Genomic DNA, 23,727 nt, shown 5'->3' with positions numbered 1-23,727 from the left:
TTTCTGATGATGCCCATTCTAACAGGAGTGAGGTGATACCTCATTGTAGTTTTGATTTGCATTTCTCTAATAATTAGTGATGTTGAGCATCTTTTCATGTGCTTCGTGGCCGTCTGTATGTCTTCTTTGGAGAAATGTCTATTTAGGTCTTCTGCCCATTTTTGGATTGGGGTGTTTGTTTCTTTAATATTGAGCTGCATGAGCTGTTTATATATTTTGGAGATTAATCCTTTGTCCGTTGATTCGTTTGCAAATATTTTCTCCCATTCTGAGGGATGTCTTTTCGTCTTGTTTATGGTTTCCTTTGCTGTGCTTTGTTTTCTGGTAGCATCTTTAGGATTCTCTATGTATAATATCATGTCATCCGCAAACAGTGACAGTTTTACTTCTTCTTTTCCAATTTGTATTCCTTTTATTTCTTTTTCTTCTCTGATTGCCGTTGCTAGGACTTCCATGACTATGTTGAATAATAGTGGTGAGAGTGGACATCCTTGTCTCGTTCCTGATCTTAGAGGAAATGCTTTCAGTTTTTCACCATTGAGAATGATGTTTGCTGTGGGTTTGTCATATATGGCCTTTATTATGTTGAGGTAGGATCCCTCTATGCCCACTTTCTGGAGAGTTTTTATCATGAATGGGTGTTGAATTGTGTCAAAAGCTTTTTCTGCATCTATTGAGATGATCATATGGTTTTTATTCTTCAATTTGTTAATATGGTGTATCACATTGATTGATTTGCGTATATTGAAGAAGCCTTGCATACCTGGGATAAATCCCATTAGATCATGGTGTATGATCCTTTTAATGTGTTGTTGGATTCTGTTTGCTAGTATTTTGTTGAGGATTTTTGCATCTATATTCATCACTGATATTGGTCTGTAATTTTCTTTTTTTGTAGTGTCTGTGTCTGGTTTTGGTATCAGGGTGATGGTGGCCTCATAGAATGAGTTTGGGAGTGTTCCTTCCTCTGCAATTTTTTGGAAGAGTTTGAGAAGGATGGGTGTTAGCTCTTCTCTAAATGTTTGATAGAATTCACCTGTGAAGCCATCTGGTCCTGGACTTTTGTTTGTTGGAAGATTTTTAATCACAGTTTCTATTTCATTACTTGTGATTGGTCTGTTCATATTTTCTGTTTCTTCCTGGTTCAGTCTTGGAAGGTTATACCTTTCTAAAAATTTGTCCATTTCTTCCAGGTGTGTTTCCCACTTAGAGAAGTTCCTTTAGCATTTGTTGTAGAGCTGGTTTGGTGGTGCTGAATTCTCTTAGCTTTTGCTTGTGTGTAAAGCTTTTGATTTCTCCATCAAATCTAAATGAGATCCTTGCCGGGTAGAGTAATCTTGGTTGTAGGTTCTTCCCTTTCATCACATTAAGTATATCATGCCACTCCCTTCTGGCTTGTAGAGTTTTTGCTGAGAAATCAGCTGTTAACCTTATGGGAGTTCCCTTGTATGTTATTTGTCATTTTTCCCTTGCTGCTTTCAATAATTTTTCTTTGTCTTTAATTTTTGCCACTTTGATTACTATGTGTCTCGGCAAGTTTCTCCTTGGGTTTATCCTGTATGGGACTCTCTGCGCTTCCTGGACTTGGGTGGCTAATTCCTTTCCCATGTTAGGGAAGTTTTCGACTATAATCTCTTCAAATATTTTCTCTGGTCCTTTCTCTCTCTCTTCTCCTTCTGGGACCCCTATAATGCGAATGTTGTTGTGTTTAATGTTGTCCCAGAGGTCTCTTAGGCTGTCTTCATTTCTTTTCATTCTTTTTTCTTTAGTCTGTTCTGCAGCAGTGAATTCCACCATTCTGTCTTCCAGGTCACTTATCCGTTCTTCTGCCTCAGTTATTCTGCTATTGATTCCTTCTAGTGTAGTTTTCATTTCAGTTATTGTATTGGTCATCTCTGTTTGTTTGTTCTTTAATTCTTCTAGGTCTTTGTTAATCATTTCTTGCATCTTCTCAATCTTTGCCTCCATTCTTATTCCGAGGTCCTGGATCATCTTCACTATCATTATTCTGAATTCTTTTTCTGGAAGGTTGCCTATCTCCACTTCATTTAGTTGTTTTTCTGGGGTTTTATCTTGTTCCTTCATCTGGTACATAGACCTCTGCCTTTTCATCTTGTCTATCTTTCTGTGAATGTGGTTTTTGGTCCACAGGCTGCAGGATTGTAGTTTTTCTTGCTTCTGCTGTCTGCCCTCTGGTGGTTGAGGCTATCTAAGAGGCTTGATGGGAGGCTCTGGTGGTGGGTAGAGCTGACTGTTGCTGTGGCGGTCAGAGCTCAGTAAAACTTTAATCCACTTGACTGTTGATGGGTGGGGCTGGGTTCCCTCCCTGTTGGTTGTTTTGCCTGAGGCAACCCAACACTGGAGCCTACCTGGGCTCTTTGGTGGAGCTAATGGCAGACTCTGGGAGGGCTCACGCCCAGGAGCACTTCCCAGAACCTCCACTGCCAGTGTCCTTGTCCCCATGGTGAAACAGAGCCACCCCCCGCCTCTGCAGGAGACCCCCCAACACCAGCAGGTAGGTCTGGTTCAGTCTCCCCCAGGGTCACTGCTCCTTCCTCTGGGTCCCGATGCGCACACTACTTTGTGTGTGCCCTCCAAGAGTAGGGTCTCTGTTTCCCCCAGTCCTGTCAAAGTCCTCCAATCAATTCCCACTAGGCTTCAAAGTCTGATTCTCTAGGAATTCCTCCTCCCGTTGCCGGACCCCCAGGTTGGGAAGCCTGACGTGGGGCTCAGAACCTTCACTCCAGTGGGTGGACTTCTGTGGTATAAGTGTTCGCCAGTCTGTGAGTCACCCACCCAGCAGTTATGGGATTTGATTTTACTCTGATTGCGCCCCTCCTACCATCTCACTGTGGCTTCTCCTCTGTCCTTGGACGTGGGGTATCCTCCTTGGTGAAGTCCAGGGTCTTCCTGTCAATGATTGTCCAGCAGCCAGTTGTGATTCTGGTGCTCTCGCAAGAGGGAGTGAGAGCACGTCCTTCTACTCCGCCATCTTGGATAATCCTCCCTTCTGTCTTCTATCTTAATTAATGAATCTTTTTCTTAAGAGACAGTACCTTCATGCACTGAGCATTTAATGTATAAGTACTTTAAGATCCAAATGACCTAGTGCAGCCTACCTTCAATGTGGAAAAATATCTGTGTGTGAGTCTTTCATTTAGTGGGCTCTGATAAATGTCTGGAATGACAGCATAGCCAGAGCAGCTGCCTAAAGATGGATGGAGACAGGGAGAACTGCTAGGGGAACGGAAATTAACTCCATAGTGTGTAGATATGTGTGTGCTTTTAACAAGTGCACAAATATCATGAAAAATTGACTGTTCATTTAACCAACTTTCCTTGCAAAGATTGTGTGGAAGAGTAAATGCGTGTATAATGTAATGGAAAAAAATTACAATACTCCTTGAAGTGAATGGTAGGAATAAGGAATGTAATTTTTATAACATGAGACATTTTTTTGAGTGAATACATTTTTGAAATTATATTAAGTAATGAGAAAATATTTGATATGTTTTCATCTGTAGATCATTTGGGGTTAAATGCATCTACTGTAGAAATCAAGGTTAAGCTATGCATGTCATGTTGGGTTGTTTACACACAGAAGTCTTTTGTACCAGAGATCCAGTTTTGTTATTTTCTTGAAGCCCTACAATCAACAAAGGAGAATTATAGGTACTGATAATGGAAGGAAGAGAATGTGCTAGGAGCTGACTCTGCTCCCCGCACCCAGTTTGAAATGTCTATGAGTTACAAAGAAACACTGCACTCAACCAAAGTGTGCTCATGCTATACATCCAGATGAAAAGTGAACAAAGCAGTGAGATATTTAGACATTTTATCCAGCACTTGCCAGGTTCTATCAATTCCCTCCTTATAGAGTTAGTTTTGAGAGACAGGGCTGATTTATCCAGGTTTCAAGATAAACATTTTTATCAGAATTTTACCGTATACATTGTGTTTGGGGAACATGATTTGAACTTGTATAATAACAAGACTATTTTGAAAATATCAAATGTTTAATTGAATTATTCCATTATCATCTGCATTATTTTTAAATGTATTCATGCAACTTGAGGATCTAGTGATAAATTAGCTGTTAGAATTTTTGTTTTAAGCAATTGATAAGACTTTTTGTTGATTTTTAGATGAATATAATCAAATTTAACCTTAGAGCCCCACAGTATCCAATATGCTTAAAGATTGCTTCTTTCATGCCATCACTGTACCAGAAAGCCACATGCAAGACTTACAACTTAAGAGGTTTTCACCTCTAGCTATTTTTCCTGACAGATAAGCAAACTGTATCTGAATGTCAAGGACTATGTCTTGGTGGTATCAACCTACTCCAAATGTATGCATGTAAAGTAGGAAAAAATCTAGGTATTTACAAATATATGTTTATATTACCTAGATCAAACATCTGAATGATTGACTTTTTCACTTTTCTTCAGACTTTAGGAGTGAAAGAAAATAATTATGTACACATTTATAAAGGATATTGACTAAAGATTCATTAATATTATAATATTCATTATTCTAATTCTAAGTTTTACTCACTTATTAGGAGTACGGAGGTCAAGGGTCATTTCCTGAATGTTGATTTCAATTTCAGAAAGGTTCGTATTTGGCAGTTTAATTTTAATCTGAAAGAGAAAATGAAAAATACCGTTGTCTTGAGGAACAGTTAATTTGAAGAGTGCAGTAAAATATGGGGGAATGAGAAATAATATTTATTTAATGCCGACTATGTGCCAGACTATGCTCTTTCCTCATAACAATCTTGAGAAGCAGTGATTATTACCCCCATTTTACAGATGGAGAAACTAAGATACAGAAAAGTTTAGTGAGTGACCCAAGGCAACTGTCTGTAATTTGACTAAGATCTATCTGCCTCCAAAGCTATTATAGAAACACTTTGGTTACATGCCTGTACATTCATTGCTTGAAGGTGCATACTAGTGCACCTGCTAGAGTTGGGGACCTTCAACTACTTTTATATCACTGGGTACTTTGTATAAAAAGTGGTTAGTTCTCATGTTGGGTGTGGGTTGGTGATGCCATGTTGTAGTCTCCTGGTATAAACTCCCATACACATTTCCTGGAGAAATGTAGGGGTCCAGAAAAGTTGTTAACAGAACAAAAGAGAAATAACAATATGACCCCTACACAAAAATGGGACTATTTATTGATTTAGTAAGATTTCACTTAAAACTGTCTCATCTCAATAATGAGCTAGAAAACTTGAAATATTGGACATCTGGTGAGTTCAGAGCTGGAATAGCAAGCATAAAAGCAACAGGTTATAAAGGAACTACATATCAAATAAGTAGTGGGAAAAATTGGAATTCCTTATAAGAAGCTTAAAATAGGCAATAGTGTTTTTGTGATATAAAGTATGTGAATAAATACATGTCTGTGAGTTATATTTTACTTTATTAAATCTGTATATAAACAAACATTTGTAAATAGAGCTCTACAGGTCCTACTATCTAAATATATCCTTTAGTTAATATTTTCATTAAACAAAGAATTACCTCCTAATTTATATTTTGAAAATTCAAATCTTCTTAATTAGAGATGCTTTTAATGAGAGAAATAGAACATTTCTCAAAGAGGTAGTTATAGGGACTCTACCTCAAATTAAATGAGCAGTCTACTGGACAAGAAAGACCTATTCTTACTTCAATAACATTCAGATCTGATAGTCAGGTTGAGATGTTCTTTAGTTGCAGGATGACTCATTTCACCTGGACTAAGAAGTACAAATATTTGTTTCTTCAGTTTGAAATGTTTATCTCTTTCAAGGTAAAAAATTATTTCCCCAGGGTTGAAATGACATTTGAGTAAGGAAAAAAAATTATGACAAGTGAAATTTAGATACAACTTTTGGGTAGAACTTCAAAGTGGTTCTTAAAATTGTTTGCAACTCTAGTTAAGGGTAATTCAGAAACAACTCATTAATTTTGCCTCTTGAGGAAATTAAAATTGTGTACTAAAATGGTTTCAGAGGAGGGACAGGAGAAGGAACAAATTAAGTTCCTTAATGGTACACATTAATATCTCATAAAGTAGAAGATTCAATGAAGAGTCAACAGAAAAACTCCTCCTGAAACATGAATCAGACTTCTTCAGAAATACTTTTATTGAATACCTGGAAAATAGACATTGTTATTATTGACTTTGAACTGACTGTACCCAAGACCTAACTTGTCCAGTATTAGTAAATACAGTATGTCACTGACCAGACAAAGGGGTTGATGTTCCTCTCTTTACATAGGAGGCAAACTGAATTCATGTCAAAGAAAAATTATTGTAATGGGTAAACTAATGAAAATTGCTAAAAATGTCATTGGGAAACTTTCAGCCTTTTGGGAGCTCAACCTTTGGAGTCAAACTTGTGCTTGAATTCTGGTTCTGTCACATATTATTGTTTATTAGTTATCTACTGTTGTATAACCAAAACCAATTATACCTCCTCCTCCCTAAATTTAATGGCTCAAAACAACAGTAAACTTTTATTATCTTACACATTTTTCATAGGTTAGGAATTCAGGAGTGGCTTAGCTAGGTAGTTCTGGCTTAGTTAGGGACTATCATGAAGTTGTGGTTAAAATACTGGCTGAGCTGCAGACATCTGAAGGCTTTACTGGTGCTAGAGAATCTGCATCCAAGATGGCTCACTCACATGGCTGTTGGCAAGAGGGCTCAGTGTTAGGGGAACCACTGACCAAAACCACCCACCCTGGCCAGGCCCAACAGTAACCACTTGCATGAGTTATCTTACAACAGGAGGTCCTGGTAAGGAATGCGGAACTAACAAGCTACTACCAACCGAAGAATTCAGGAAAGGTTAAAAGGAGACGCCAGTCCATATGCCCTACCAACCTCCCAGAATCCTCTTCGCTGGAATCCATCTTGGCTGAGCCATGCGCACACCAGCAAGAAGGACCCTGAGTCAGAGTGACTGGCCAGAGACAACCCGGAAACTAGTCCCATTACCATAAAACCTGAGGCTGGGAGCCATGTGGCAGAGCAGTTCTCCTGGGTTCCCTTATCCTGCTGCTTTCCGCCCAGGTGCCCCTCCCCAATAAAGTCTCTTGCTTTGTCAGCACGTGTGTCTCCTTGGACAATTCATTTCTGAGAGTTAGACAAGAGCCCACTCTCGGGCCCTGGAAGGAGTCCCCCTTCCTGCAACATCTGTTCTTCACCACATGGATTTCTCCATAGGACTTAGGGCCCTGAGTGTCCTTACGACACAACAGCTGTCTTCTCCCCAGAGTGAATGATCCAAAAGTGTGAGACAGAAACCATGCCTTTTTTAAAAATGTAGCCTCAGAAATTATACGCTTTCATTTCTGTAATATCCTATTGGTTATACAGGTCAGCCCCATTCGATGTGAGAGGGGACTACACAAAGGGATGAATATCAGGAGGTGAGAATCATTGCGGGCCATCTCAAAGCCTGGCTACCACCATACCCAACACTAACTTCAATTTACACTTCTGCCTTCCGGCCTTATGAATAAAAAGTAACAGGAAAAGAGTCCACTAATTTAAAGTTTGTGACATCCCTTTTTCCCATGTTCATCCTGTCTTCGGGCAAGTAGTTGAAACTACTCCTTTAGTCTCTCTAGGAATTCACTTTGGGGCTTTCCTGGAAATGGGTAAATGTAGGTCAAATTACTTACAAATTGTTTTTCATTGTCATTCATTTATTCTCCTCTATGTGTTGTAACAGAGCTGGCTTAATATGCCAAAACCTTTGGGGTGGGGTCATTAATGTGAGATTGTCATTTTGAGTTTTAAATTTCCTCTTTATTGTCTTTTTCTTATGCTAAATTTATATGACAAGGTGGTTCTTAAAGACATTATATTCCTATAATCTGTAAGTGATTAATACAGGCTCCCCAGGTCCTCTGATGAGTGTCTTTGATCATATTTTAAGTTGTTTGAAAATTGAAATGAGAAGGCCAAACAGCAAGTGTTCGTTGGAGATCAACCATTTTAGGCTTCCTCCTGAACTGTCACTTCCTGAATGCCAGAACAAAAGAATAAGTGATACATACCTTATATATATAACTTGACCAGTCTATGCTACCTACTGAAATTTTAGTGAAGCTTAAGATATACAGAAAAATTTGGCCTGTCACTTTGGAAGATAGTCTTACTCTACAGGTTCTAGATATTGTAAAAATATTTTCATTTGACAGAAATACAGCAACTACCTCCAATATACTTGATTTTTAGCAAAGAAACTAAGACTATATGAGTTTCCATTTGAAACATAACAACATTAGGAAACTTTGATTAACAGAAAAAGTTTGGGTAGGACCCATTCTGAATTGCTTCAGTGATTTAATTTCCCATTGTTTAACTACGGAAACACATGTGAGATATTTTTTCCATTGCAGCCATAATAAATATTTTATAAAAACTCTCAGGAACAATGATAATCTATAGGAAAGTGAAAAAATTTAAAGGTGATGGATCCCCCTACTTTGAAATTGTATAAGTATTTACCTCTGGAGAATAAAAATATAGAGGTATGTGTTCTCCAAAACTAGGACACAAAACCAACAGATGTCTTTTAATATTAATGGATACATTTTCTATAAAGTTACCATGGTGAAACATTCCAGTACTCTATGGCCATGTCTGTTTCATAAGATCATGGAGCATGACTCCTCTCCTCTCACAGGAGTCAAGAGTAAGCTCAGCTCATTCTGGAGTAAGAACACTCATCTACAGGACCTTCATACTTCTACTGTTACCCACACTCATCCCCAAACACAGCCTCACCACCGTTATCTGTCTTGAGACTACCAGAACTAAATTCATTATACTTTTTTTTTTTGGCTGTGTTGGGTCTTCGTTGCTGTGCGAGGGCTTTCTCTAGTTGCGGCAAGCGGGGGCCCACTCTTCATCGCGGTGCGCGGACCTCTCACTATCGCGGCCTCTCTTGTTGTGGAGCACAGGCTCCTGACGCGCAGGCTCAGTAGTTGTGGCTCACGGGTCTAGTTGCTCCGCGGCATGTGGGATCTTCCCAGACCAGGGCTCGAACCCGTGTCCCCTGCATTGGCAGGCAGATTCTCAACCACTGCGCCACCAGGGAAGCCCTAAATTCATTACACTTTTATCTCTCTGTGTCAAAATACAGGAAGCCTCAGATTTCCAAGTCCTTCCTTATCACCTAATAATTACCATCTGGTCTTCTATTTTGTTTCCATTTCCTACCCCTTACCAACTCATGTAAGCCTTCCATTAGGTCTTCTGGAACACATAGTACAACATACCTTATTTCATAAGCCTCTTTTAATATTCTCTGCAATTTTTCTTAGTTTAACTGAAATCTGGATCTTCCTTGATGACAGATTCCCTTATAGTCTTCTCAATTTGTGCCTATTTTTTTTCCCTCTCAATCCCCTTATATCACAGGGCCTGCCCCCTTCCTTCCAGCTTTTTAAAATAAATCTCATGTCTTTCACACTATACCACCAATTACCCTCCTTGTTGCAACCATCTACCAATTCCTGAGTCAGACCTCCCACCCCAATTTCTCTAAGAATAGTTCTTTGTTCTCCACTGATATTTCTACCATTAACTGCTATCTTAAATATTGGTGATTTAAATATCCACTTACATAACATTTCCACCATCCTAGCCTCACTTCCTGATGAGGTGAGATGCCTTCAGGTCTTTGAACAAATATTGCCTTCTCAGTGAGGTCTTCCCTGACCACGCTATTTAAAGTTGCAGCCACTACCTACACTAGTATTCCATATCACTGCCCCTTGCTCTTTTCCCCTTCACAGCATTAATCACTTTCCAACGTACAATAAAATTTATGCATTTATTTTGTTCATTTCTCTCTCTCACTAGAAAGTATGCTCTGTGAGTACAGTGATATTAGAACAGTACCTGGCACATCATAGGTACTCAATAAATATTTGTTGAGTAAATGAATAAGTGAATTTATGCAAAGATGTTTCAATATTAAGAAATTGAATTTACCAATAGATCAAAAGTAAAAATATCATATGATTTCCACAAATCTTAAAAAGACATTTAATCAAATTCATCATCCATTCCTGCTTAGAACTCTTAATAAAATCAGAATAGATGAATAGTTCCTTAACACACAAGCCAAAATTCAATATCGGGCTGGATGAGGAAACATTAGAAACATTCTAACTGAAGGGAGAAATAAGAAATAATACCATTATTTACCACCATTATTTAATGTAGTTCTGGATGCACTAACTCATGCAATTAAACAGGAAAGAGGCCTTCCCTGTTGGCGCAGTGGTTGAGAATCCACCTGCTAATGCAGGGGACATGGGTTCGAGCCTTGGTCCAGGAAGATTCCACATGCTGTGGAGCAACTAAGCCCGTGCGCCACAACTACTGAGCCCACGTGCCACAACTACTGAAGCCCACGTGCCTAGAGCCCGTGCTCCACAAAGAAGCCACCGCAATGAGAAGCCCACGCACTGCAACAAAGAGTAGCCCCCGCTCGCTGCAACTAGAGAAAGCCCACGCGCAGCAACGAAGACCCAACGCAGCCAAAAATAAATTAATTAAAAATAAACAGGCAAGAAATAGGAGGTAAAATTATCATTATCTGAGGGAAGAGCATTCCAATTGGAATGAACAGCAAGAATCAGGAAATAACTTGACATACTGAAGGAACAGAATGAAGGCCAGGGTGGCTAGAACATAATGAAAAAGGAAGAAAATGTGGTATTAGATGAAACTGAAAAAGTAGGTAGAGGTCAGATCACATAGAGCCTCATAGATTAAGATAAAGATTTTGGATTTTGTTCTAAGTGCAATAGGAAGCCATTGGGGGTTCTGGGCAAAGAAGTGATGTGACCTGATATATCGCTTTTTAAAAAGGATTTCTCTGGATACTGTGTAAAGTTTTCAAGGGAGCAAGAGTGGAAGGAGGGAGATGAATCATGAGAGAATCATAATGCTCCAGGTGAGAGATGATGGTGGTTTGAAAGATGATGGTAGTTGTGATAATGACAATTAGGTGGATTTCGAATATATTTTAAAAGTAGAGCCAATAAGACTTGCTGATGAATTGCATATGAGGTATAAAGGAAAGAGAAATAAGGAATGATTTAAGTTTTTAGCTTGTGCAATTGGGTGAATGTTGTTGCCATCTCCTGAGATGAGGAAGATCAGTAAGAAAGAGGTTTGGGGAAGACAAGAGTTCTATTTTGGACATGTTAGGTTTGAGTTGCCTATTAAACAAGTGGGCAATGTCAAGTAAGTGGTGGGTTATATGAATCTGAAGCTCACGGGAGAGGTCAAGACTAGAGAGATAAATAGTATTTAAAGCCATGGGACTAGATGGAAAGAGAATAGAGAAAAAAAAAGACATAGGTATTTTTCACAGACCTAGAGAACTTCAGGCAGGAGAAGAAGAGCCAGTGATCTGGGACCAAAGAAGATGAGGAGTGTCCAGTGATTTGGGAGGAAAACAAGGAGAGAGTGAGGTCATTAAAGAGAAAAAAGTGTTTCAAGAAGGAAGGAGTAATCAACAGGGTGGAATACTGCTGAGTGGTCACTCTCATGTCTTCAATCTCTCTTTTTCTAATTTTGTCCAGGACAACTCTTCATTTTTCAGGACTGTCCCTCTTATTGCAGGATCTAGAGCATCCCTGGCCCCTGAGTACTAAATGTCAATAACACCCTCTAGCCAAAAATGCGTCCACCCATTTCTGTAAGTCCCCTAAGGGCCCATACCATGACTACTTCTTTACGGTTTGTTCATCAAGTCTAGTGACACGTAGTAGGCAGTCAATAAATATTACATGAGTAAATGAATGGATTCTTGTCATCAACTGAAAAGCATTCTTAAGTCTCTCCTATCCTAAAAAAAAAATCCCTAAACCGGGCCTCCTCTTCAACAAACCATCTCCTCTCTCTCCTCCCTTTCACTGCTAAACTTTCTCAAAGAGCAATCTATATTTGCTGCCTTCTCTTCCTCAATTCCTATCCACTTCTCAGCTTTCTGCAACCCAGTGTTGGCCCCTACCATGCCTCTGAAGCTGCTCTCTTCCAGAAATCACCAAAGTCTTCTTAACTGATGAATCTAAAAATTTCTTCTGCATCCTAATCCTGCTTTACTTTTCTACAGCGGGAGATACTATTATGGTTTTCCCCATCTCTGCGTATCCTTCTGAGTTCCTCTTCCTTTATCCATCCCTCAAATATTTGTGTTTTCTATGGTCAACCTGTGAATCTGCTTGCATAGATTCAGAAGTTTCTGCCAGTTCTGGTTCAAGGATTCTGGACCATGTAATTAAAATATTTGATGAAACCTCCTCAAAATGACATAATCAGAATGTAAAATTACTGATTTTGTTACCAAGTAATATGTATAAGATCTCTTTCACCCTTATTTAATACCTGACCTTAAGCCCATCTCAAACTCCCTCTCCCTCTCTCTTACCTCTCTGTCTTTCTCAATCTCTATCTGTGCATCTATCTATCTCTATCTCTCTCATTTTCGGGGACTTTTATTTTCAACTCTACTAATTTTGGTATTATTTTAAATTTTAAATATATATAAATTCCATCATCAGAAATATATTGTCTATACAATTAGATTAGCTTTTAAGGAGGGTATTCATCCCCCTACCATTGTTATGGAAAAATATTATGATGATATTAACTATAAATGTATCTATATTACTGAAAGAACTATCAGAAATTTAATTGAAGGTTTACTGTGCTGCCTGGAGCTGATAATAAGGAATTGTATTACAGATGAAATATCCTTCTCCCTGACACACAGTCTGATAAATAACCAGTCAGGTAAGGTTAGCATAATCAGAAAGCCTACCATAAAAATGTGTCCATCCTCCAGAATTTTAAATGGGAAAGAGAATCCACTCCATTATCAAGCAGCCAAATCTGTTTATTCATAAGGAGTAAATGAAAATGACTGTTTTAACCTTAAGAGAGAAATCGGGATTTGAGAAGCATGCCATTAAAGAAAGAAGTGAATTCTCAGAGGACGTGCAGACACTTTGCTCAGAATGATTGATAGCTCTTTCTGAGATGAACATGTGTGATAAAACATGTGACTCTTGGTTGTGTCTGCCAGATGGTGACTGACTCCTATGCCATCCCTGACTCTCACCCCATTCCCAGTGAGGTTTAAAGATGGAGTAAGGCTCATATCCCAGTGAGGAGGTGACAATGAAAAATAAAAAGAGGCTTAATGGCTTGTTTTTAGTCACATTAACATGTCCCCTTATCAATATAGATCCATTATAGTAGGAGCACCAAAATATTATGTATCCATGGCAGCTCAAAAAGAGTATCAAGCCATTTGCAGTTTTGTCCCCGCTCCTAGAACAAATGATGGGCCATTTGTCAGAATATCAACAAACCTAGCCCCATTCATTTCTGGATTTTAGAGATAGTGTGCTGTTAAACACCCATGGGTGAACATGGAAATCCACTGACCTACTTCCCCACTGCACCCATCCCCATTTCTGCCACAAATAGTCCTATGGGGAAGCCAGGCTATCTCCTTACATATCTTTGATACCTAAAATTCCTTTCCCACTCTCGCCAACTGGCACCCAAGAGGTCAGGTACCTCAGTAATCCCTGTTTCTCAGGGATAGGCAGGTTCCCATTCTTCCCACCTTGTTTCTAGGACAGCTTTTTGGCTTCTCCATCATCATTGTTTGCATTTCTAAAGCCATGCCACAATTCCAACTTCATTTTATTGAGACAATGTCTCTTAGTTTTCAATACCTAGGCTGGAACTTGAGTAAGAATTTACAATGTATCTGTTAGAACTTTGTCTCTGATTGTTGAGCCCATCCCAAGGGCCATTTATTCTGTTTCCAGTCAGTCCCATTTCTGCAAGTTTCCTAGTATCCCCCTCAACTCCTCCCCCTCTCCAAACATACACACGTTACTTAAAAACAGTTTTACTTCATTCCAAGCCTGATGCAAGCCAGCACTCTGTGGTATTATGTTCTAACCCCTACAGAGAGCAAACACCAACTCTGAAAATCAACATCTCTAGTCTCCATCTTTGAATTCCATAGAGACTTGTATTTCTAACAGCCTGCTGGACACATCCAACAAGATTTTCTGCAGGCACTTCAAGCTCAATATTACCCCAACTTAATATTTTTCTTATAGAACTTTGCCTTCTTTCTCTTTTGCATTCCATACCTGATCCCTACAACACAAACAAAACCACCCTTTGTTTACTCTCATTCCAAAAGTAATAGATAGTAGTTGCAAAAAATATAGAAAATTCAGATGAGCAAATATGAATAAAAAACATCTCTAAGACTACCATCCAGATTATAAACCACTTTACCCTAAGACTACCATCCAGATATAAACCACTTTACCCTAAGACTACCATCCAGATATAAACCACTTTACCTCCCCATATCTCGATTAATGCCATCACCATTCACCTAGTCACTCAAGCTAGAAATCTGACTCCTGTTTCTCCCTTACATATCACATTCAACCACTTTCTAAATCCTGTCGACACTACAGTGGATCCTTGAACAACACTGGGTTTGAACTGTGCGGGTCCACTTATATGTGTTTTTTTTCCAATAAATACATACTACACATCTACAGTTGGTTGAATCCATGGATGCAGAACCACAGATGTGGAGGGCCAACCATAAAGTTAGAAGCGGATTTCTGACTGTGTGGAGGGTAGGCGCCCCTAACCCTTGCATTGTTCAAGGGTCAACTGTACCTCCAAAATGTTTACTGAAACCATTCTTTCCTCTCTATCCCCACTGCCATAGTCCAGGCTCTTACTTCTCTTACCTGAACTAGTGCAACTGTCTATCAACTGGTTTTCCTATCACCAGTCTCCCAAACTCACACTCATCTCTTACCATAATCTCCACCAACAACTAGAGTTGTTCTGAAATACACATCTACTTGTTTAACTCACTTACTTTGAAACGTCTAGGAACTCTAATGCCCACAAAATAAGTCCCAATTTCATGGTATCTTAGTCTGCTTGGGCTGCCATAACAAAATACTATAGACTGGAAGTCTGAGAATGCCAGACATGCCAACATGGTTGGCTTCTGGCGAGAGCTCTCTTTCTGGCTTGTAGATGGCTGCCTTTTCACCGTGCTCACATGGCAGGGATAGAAAGCAAGCAGGGCAAGCGCTCTGGTATCTCTTTGTATAAGAGCACTAATATCATCATGAGGGCCCCACACATGTGACCTCATCTAAACCTAATTACCTCCCAAAGGCTCCATCTCTGAATACCATCACACTGGGAGTCAGGGCTTCAACATATGAATTGGGGGGGTGGCCACGATTCAGTCCACAGCATATGGTATGATAGTCAAAGACTTTTACAACTACCTCTAAGCTGGGTATTCTGTTTTATCTTTTATTACTCCACACCAGTGCATTCTGGGGCTCCAAGAACATCACATATAGTTCTCAAAACACATCATATACTTTCACAGCACTATGCCTTTGCTCATTCTGTTTACTCTGCTTAGACAGCTGTTCCACCCTGGCAAACTATTATATTCTTCAAATGTCATCAGATTCCACCTGTTTTGTGAAGTCTGCTTGGATTTCCTCTTTTTTGTACCCATATCACGTCTATCAAATTCCAACTGCCTCGATTCACATCGTAGTTCTGCCAGAGTTTAAATGTGTGACCTTAAGCAAGTTATTTAACTTCCTTGTGCTTCAGTAACCTCATTTGTAAAATGGGGACAACAGCACTTATTTCACAGAGTTTTGGCATGGGGATTAATGAGTTACTATGCGCAAAGTTCTTAGAGAAATGCCTGGCACATAGTAAGCATTATATAAATTGTTTGCTGTTACTATATCACGTTAAGTGAAGACAATCAGGATAGAAACTTTTATTTATGGACCGTAAATGTAGGGAAATGGCTCCACTATGGCATTCTGGCAACTGTGCACTATTCACATAGGCCACGTAGGCAGGGCTCCACTTCAGTCTGCCCTCAGTCTTGGCAGAACATCCTGTGATTCTCCTAGAGCAGGAGAAGATAGGCAGTCTTGTGAGGAGTTGCCTCAAGGCTGTTTCTTATGTCTTTCTATCTTGTGGGAGGCTCCCTATCTTGCAGAGGATGCCATGAGGTTCCAATAAGGCATAGGATTTTCCACCTCCCTCCCCCTGGGTAGAGAGGCAGGCTGTAAAACAGCTGAGCTGCAGTCTAGAGTTGGCTCCTCAGCAAGAGTGCCTCACTACTCATGTCACCTGTCATCTGGCTCCTGTAGTTCAATGTTGTCCTGTGGGGCAAAGGGACATGGGGAGCTTACACCATGCTGATCTTGCTTATGCCGTCTGTATAAGTAATAAACTATATCCTTTTGGACTTGTTTCCTTATCGGATGGACCTATGAAAATCTGTGCTGCTGCTTATGGACTATTTGACCTCTTAACAGTAAGCACCTGGAGAGAAGGAGAACCTTATATCTATTTTGTTCAACACTGTATGTCAAGTGTCTGGCCTGTAGTAAATGCTCAATAAGTATTTGTTGAATTTTAAAAATTACAGAAAACAATGATAAATATGTATTCAAGGATATGTATCAAATCCATTATAGGAGAAGTCTTGTGGGGAGGGATGGAGAGTATAGAAGATAAAAGAGAAAATATAATTTAAGATAAAATAAAATAAAATAAAATAAGACAGAGGCGTTCTACTCATGAAGTTTAAGGAAAAACATATGCATGTCACCTAGGAGGAAAAGCCCTCTAGATTCTCTTATATCAGTGTAAGAGACATTGTAAGCATGACCTTATTTTCCCAGCTGTAATGTAAGGAGGAAAGTCTAAATCAACACTTTCAAACTGTGTTCCAAAGAGCCTCAGTTTTTCTCCTAGGAGCTGTCTCATAGATGATAGTACCCTTTTAACCAAGGCAGTAGTACGTGTTTTATATGTTAGGCTTTCTCACAGAATTTTGTTTGAAGAAAAGAGTTGGCAGCTAAAAACAAAACAAAACAAACCTGCAAACCACTGGCCTAGTTCTATCTCTAAAATTAATGTACAGCATGATGACAATAGTTAATAATACTGTATTGAATATTGGGAAATTGCTAAGAGTAGATTTCAGGTGCTATCACCACACACACCCACACACACAAATGGTATGTGAGGAGATGATATGTTAATCAGCTTGACTGTAGAAATCATTTCACTATGTATATGTATATCAAATCAACATATTGTACACTTTAAATATATACAGTTTTTATTTAGAAAATAAAATGCCCAAATATAGATTAAGGCACAGGAAGCTTGGTAACTACAAACTCAGGAGTAGAGCAGCAGGCATAATTTGGATAATGGAACTCTCTGGGTTGGGGTTAGAAGGAAAAGATGGAAGGTTTGCTGAAGACATACATATTCTTAACTCAGAATTTTGTTTAGGATCAACACTTTGATTTAGGACTCATAAATCTTGCTTTCTTATTTGGAGTCTGGGGAGGGTAAAGGAAAGGTGGTTCTTGTAAATTTTTAAACCCCAAATCAGCCCTTGTATTTAAACAGATTGTTTGTGTTCCTATTACCGTCCTCAGCTTAAGCAGAGGGCTTCTTCTTAAAGTCTCTGGGTCAGATTGTTACATAGAGACCAGGTCCAGGACCCAAATAACATATTTAGCCAATTCTAAGGTGCTATTTTCCTCACATTTTTATGTTTCTGTTATTGGGATGAATCACACAATCAGTGTGTATATTTAATGTGGTAGTATACCTATTTTTCCTATGTTACTAAACAAATGGCACATCTACAATTTGATGATGTCTTCGAGTTGAAAAAATGCCATATTATTAACAGGAATAATAAGCTTAAAAATTGTGCAAGAAATATTTGAGATGAGGTCATCAACCTCTGCAGTCGGAGTCTTCCCAGCGGGGTTAAGCAATGACAGTGGATGTCTTCATTAATATGCCTATAGGATAAAATTCAAGCTGCAAATCTGTTTCTTTTTTCTTTTTTGAGAGACAGATTACCAGTAACACCACTGTCCACAATTATTCTTTACTCTTGTTACACTCAATGCTTACCCAAATAGGTCATGCTATTTCATGCCTGGATACCTTTCCACGTGCTCTTACCTCTGTTTCGAATGCCCTTCTCGGAATGCTGTCCACTGGAGAAATCCTATCCACCTGGTGTCGATCCCTTTCTGCCCTTTCTGCTTCGTGTCACCACGTACCTGGTATATGCCTCTAAATATGTACTTGCCGTAGTGAACTGCAATGATTTGTTAGGTGTCCCTCTCATTACCTGTAAATTCCTTGAGGGTAGTTGACTGTTTCTTATTTGTCTTTGTATCCCTAGTACTTAGGACAGTGCCTGGTATGTAGTAGTATTTAAAGATTGAATGTATGAAGAAAAAGAAAGAGAAAAAGAATGCTATACATGTGGTGAAGTGCCATAGCACCAACAAATGTTTCATCTGTTTCTGGTATTCAGAGGTGTCCATGTCTTATCCAAACCTTCTGAACTCCTGGCAAACTTAAAATTGTCAACACTGAATTTAATTGTTAATAATAGAATGGGTTCATTTATGTTGGTTTAGTCTCCCCAGTCAATTATAAGCTCATTAGAGGGAGGGATCAAGTCTTTTTCTGTACATACGTGTCGAGTTTTAGATAAATTGTGTACTCCTACTCTGAGGTGTGATTTAGTTTCCAAGATTATTCATTCAGCATACCTTTATTATTAATGCTGGGAGCAAGCTGCTTGAGGGAAATGGAAAGGCTCACAACAGTTTTATTTATTTAGGGCCTAGAATTTCTTTAGAGTTTAGAGTAATCCGCAATACCAAACATCAAAAACGTAATCTTACAGTCATTTAAGAGAGAGAAATCTGAATATTACTGGTAAAACCCTGGGAGCTAATTACTTCAAGATCACTTGAAACCTTAACTCATTAAGTTTGAAAAATCTCCTGAGGTCCTTAAAGACGCTATTCCCATTATGTTATGTGATCCAATTGAATGTCTTAGATTTTGCTAATAAGAGAAAATCTGAAGTTTATGCAAAAGAGAGAATCCATTTATCTTTTGCTTAAGGAAAAATATTAAGCATCTCCTATGGGTACCTCAGTACTCTGTGTTGTAGAGTATTATAAGAGAGGGAGGGGAAAATGCAGATGCACAGCCCCTGATCTCAAAAAATAAATTCCCAGCACCAAACACCAGAATTACTAGTGTATATTGCCAAAGTGAGTTGCATTCCACACTCTTGGTTAGGCCCAGTAAGGAAGTCTTATTGATACTGTTGGTATCGCTACTGTTATTATACAGAAACAGTGGCTTGGCAAAGGATGCTCTTCAACATGCTGTAGTGTCATTCAGATAAGGGAGCCAAGTAACATTTTGGATGTCTTTTGAGAGTGTTAAGTCAGTAGTTCAGATCCAAAATTTAAGAAAAAAATCCCCTTTTACATCCCCCAATGTAAGCTGAGTCATTAAAAGAAATACAGATACAAGAGATAAGACAGATTCAGGGAAGGAAATATTTCATTTTGATTGACTGTCACTCATCAGAAATTAATAACCAATCAGATGACATGTATGGGACAGAACTAGGATGAAAGAAAATTCAGTCCAGATTGGGCAGTTTTATTAGGACTGGAAGTAGTGTGTTACATCATATGATTCTGTTTATTTGTAAATCTTATCCACATGTGTAAACTTAGTTTATTTTGTGCACGTTTACCAATTTTAAACTGTCTATCCTATTATTCCCTTAGTACCTCAAACATAGCAACCACTATTTTTAAAGGGTTTACAGCCTTGCCTATGGTATTATGTGTACAACAGTCAATTTAACTATAATGGTCAAATGGAAAATGGGGAAGAAGGGAGAGGCTTACCACTAGATCCTTACAACACGCAGTTGAAGGGTCCTTTCTGGTCAACCCCAGGAACATATCTTCAGTTCCCACCTGCTGTTTGAACACAACTTCATATCTGAAAAAAAAGCCAGTGATATAGAGACTCAAATGAAAGAGCAACTTCCTGTCACAGAGTAGAAAACTAGAAACTTATGAGGACATGCTATTACAAAAAATAAAAGGACAAAATAAATAAAGTGCTTGCAGTTTTTCAGGCATGTAGCAGAATATAAGGGAACAAAAGTCTAGAAATTCAGTCAAAAATACCTAACACTGTCAGGATTTATGTTGTGTACACTGTTTTCTAAAAATAAAGCTTGACTATTTCAGAGCCATACAAATAAAATAGATTGAGGGAACTTCTAATAAGATTCTAATAAGAGTAAAAGCAGAAGAAAGAAGGAAGGTCCTTTCCTGGAAAACAATGGCTCAGAAGAATAGTGAGCCCATAATCCAGGGTTTGATGGATAGATGGAAACCTTCCTCTGTTAAATTTAAGCCTCAGAGTAGAGTTAGAAAATCCAGGTTTAGTACTCTTTCTGTCATTAACTGTGTGATCTTGGTCAAGTCACAAACTCATGTGCTCAGCTTCCGGATTTGTACAATTTATGGGAGGGGGTGGGTTTGAACTAAATGATCTCTGTTGTGTTTTCTACCTCAAAAATTCTACAGTAGAAACACTGGTAGCGTAGTCAGCACAGGTACAACTATAGTGTTTAGAATCTAGTCCTACAGAATTCTTAGTTCAGTGAAAGGTTTTCCTGGTATTTCACCTCACACATGACAATTCACAAATCTTTCCTTGCCCCCAAATTTGGGACCCTAGGGATAGAGTGGTTTATAGAAACCCCCAGCCATAATGAACTATATCTTTTTATTTTTTTCATTTTCATTTTATTTATTTTTTTATCTTGGTTGCACTGCACAGCATGTGGAATCTTAGTTCCCTGACCAGGGATCGAACCCACACCCCCTGCACTGGAAGCGCAGAGTCTTAACCACTGGACCGCCAGGGAAGTCCCTACCCTATCTTTTTAGATGGAATGAAGTAAGTAAACATTTACAAATATTTGAAGGAAGATTTGGTATTTGATTAGATATAATGAATGAGAGGAAGGCGTCAAAGATGATGCTGAGGTTACTCGCTTGGGTGACTGGGTGAACAGTGAAGCCACTAACTGTGATTGGGAATGTAGGTGGAGGGGAAATGGTGAGTTTGGTTTAGGGTGTGTGGAGTGTGAGGTGCCTTGGGACATCCAGGCAAATGTATATAGTAGGCAGTTGGAAAATTGTATCTGGAGACATTGAACTTCTGACCACTTGCAAATAGGAATGCCCAAGGATGAAAGAGGGACTTCTCTGAGTTGGAACAGGGCTAACAGTAAATAGTTATTTGAGATAGGACACTTTTTTCTTAATAGACTGTAACAGCTACCAGGTCTTCACAAAGGTGAAGCCAAGTTAAAACAAAACAGAAAGATATTGATCTATATGCCCAGGACTCCCACATGGATTTGCTCTAGCTACTGCTTTCCTCTCATTCATTGTATCTAATCAAATACCAAATCTTCCTTCAAATATCTCTCAAATAAAGACCCTCATAATTCTCTCCAAGGCCAGTGACTTAGCTCAGGCCCTTATTATTTTTTATGTGGTAGCTTGTGATTCTTCTTTTGTGATCTGCCTGTTCACCTTCTTTACCCATTTTCTTCTTTACTAATTGGGACAGTTTGAAATGTATTTGCATAAGATAGAAAATAAAGATTAAAAAATCTTATAAAGCAATTTTCTTCATATCCTGACTGGAGTTCTTGTTCATTTAAAGCTTTGAGGGATATTCTTTCTACAGAACATCAAACATCAGGATGAAAAGTAAAAATTTACTCAGATTTGGAGCTTGCCACATATGGATGTTTGACATTCATTAAACTATGTGACAAATGAATGACTTAAATCTTACCTTTCATAGGGATGTGTGGGCGCTGTATAAACATAACCTGGGATTCACTCCCTTCATACTTAGGATGCAGACAGAAATGTTTTTAAATCCCCTTTGATTTCTTTTTTTATGAGGCTTATTTTTTTTATATCGTTTATTTGAAAGCTGGATACATTTTTTCCAGTTAATTATCTGCAGTCTCCCACTGCTTCTATTTTCAGAACTGACATAGAAGATAGAAGCATTGGGGTTTTTTTTAAACATTGGACACAGTTTTACAGTCAGAATTTTAAAAGTTCTCACATTTGCCATAGACGTTTTCAAGACATTATAAAGCACACTATAATTTAATAAATATTGCCTTTGTTTTTCAAGCTATTCTAAATATTCAAACAAGATTTTATTTTAAAATACATATTTAAAGCTTAGTGTATTTAATCATAAATTTCAATTATGTATGTAAACACACTTTAATCCTTAACAGTATGAGTGATTTCACTTATTAGTACGAAAGACTTTTTATGATAATTCTAAAATTCATATTTATTATTCCTACTGAAAAGACTAGAAAGGAAGCCTTTAATCCTGCTTGCACAATATACTAAACATAATCCTAAAATAACTAGTAAATTAGTCCACGTAACAGCTGATAATTGGTGGGAGAACATAGCCTTTTACTGAAATTGTGGAACACTGAGTAATTAAAAGCACGTCTTTGGCACAAAAACATGGCATAATACTTTAGTTTGTATGAATGCTTGTAATTTAATGGGCTGGTTTTACCCACTGTTACTTCCACATTATACAACAAAATGATATTAAATATAAATTGATAATGGAAATGACTACTTTTCACTTTTTGTTAGATAATAACTGAAAGAAAGGTATTATGTCTTAATATTTGTTTCTGCTCTAGAAGGAAAAAAATCATCAATTACACATGCCTTCTGTGTGTCACCATAGTTTTATCTTTTATGTGGTAGAAGTTACATTATGAATCTTGTCAAAAATAGACTGGTATCAGATGACACATCTAACTTAAACCCCAAAAAACATGTCCCTTGGCTTCATTTGACTTACTCTGGCGTTTCTCTAATATCCCACACATCATGGTGCTCTGCCCCTTCTGGAACCTCCTCTGGATTCCAGATGTGCTCACTATTTTCATCACTTGTTTGAGGGATGACTGTGAAGAAAGGGAAGATAAAGCTGAAGCTTTTGCCTGTTAGCCCCTTGAAATTGCTCCTGTTCTTCTTCACACTAAGTTTGGGATCACTGAAGTGAAATATTTTCTATTTGTAATCACTAGCTTGTTTTTTGGTCAGGGGAAGCTAAATTCGGAACAGTTGACTTAAATTTTGTAATCAACACACAGCCAATACATTGAAGAGTTGTAATAATAATTGTAGAAAATTTGGAAAAGACATATAAGCAAAAAGAAGGAAATAAAATAATCTACCATCTAACCACCCAGAGATGATCAATGATAGCATTCTGGTGTACATCTTTCCAGTCTCTCTCTCTCTCTCTCTCTCTCTGTATATGTGTGTATATCTATATCTATATCTACAGAAATATATATATATATATATGTGTGCATACACATATAAAACATATAATATATAAATATTTAGTACATAAAATAACATACTGTGTATAAAATATATATTATATACAACATATAGGCAAAGAAATATTACACATTTTTTCAGAAACAAATAGAATCATATGTAAAATATTTTTACATGAAAGAACAAATCAAACATGCAATCAATCTGATTTGGATGGAAATATTTTATCTTGCCTTGTGTTTTACTATATAAAAGCCCCTTGATACCTTTTCCATGCAAGCCTGAC

General features: G+C 38.2%; 1 protein-coding gene across 3 annotated transcripts in view; it reads right to left on the bottom strand.

Moving 5' to 3' along the window:
- Window positions 1-23,727, bottom strand: part of DNAAF6 (dynein axonemal assembly factor 6) — a 58,276-nt gene that overhangs the window by 17,924 nt on the left and 16,625 nt on the right. For 2 of the 3 annotated variants that reach the window (XM_082447796.1, XM_082447795.1), the window contains exons 4-6: window positions 22,951-23,056; window positions 19,911-20,007; window positions 4,558-4,643 (exon numbers count right to left, since the gene is read on the bottom strand). In XM_082447796.1, coding sequence (XP_082303922.1) covers window positions 4,558-4,643; window positions 19,911-20,007; window positions 22,951-23,056 — 289 coding nt within the window. Of the gene's footprint in view, window positions 1-790; window positions 3,647-4,557; window positions 4,644-19,910; window positions 20,008-22,950; window positions 23,057-23,727 lie in introns of those variants that run through there. The other variant, XM_082447797.1, reaches the window with a different exon arrangement.

This window comes from Balaenoptera physalus (assembly GCF_965194825.1).
Source record: "Balaenoptera physalus genome assembly, chromosome: X".
NCBI lineage: Eukaryota > Metazoa > Chordata > Mammalia > Artiodactyla > Balaenopteridae > Balaenoptera > Balaenoptera physalus.
This window is presented reverse-complemented; position numbering and strand designations above follow the sequence as displayed.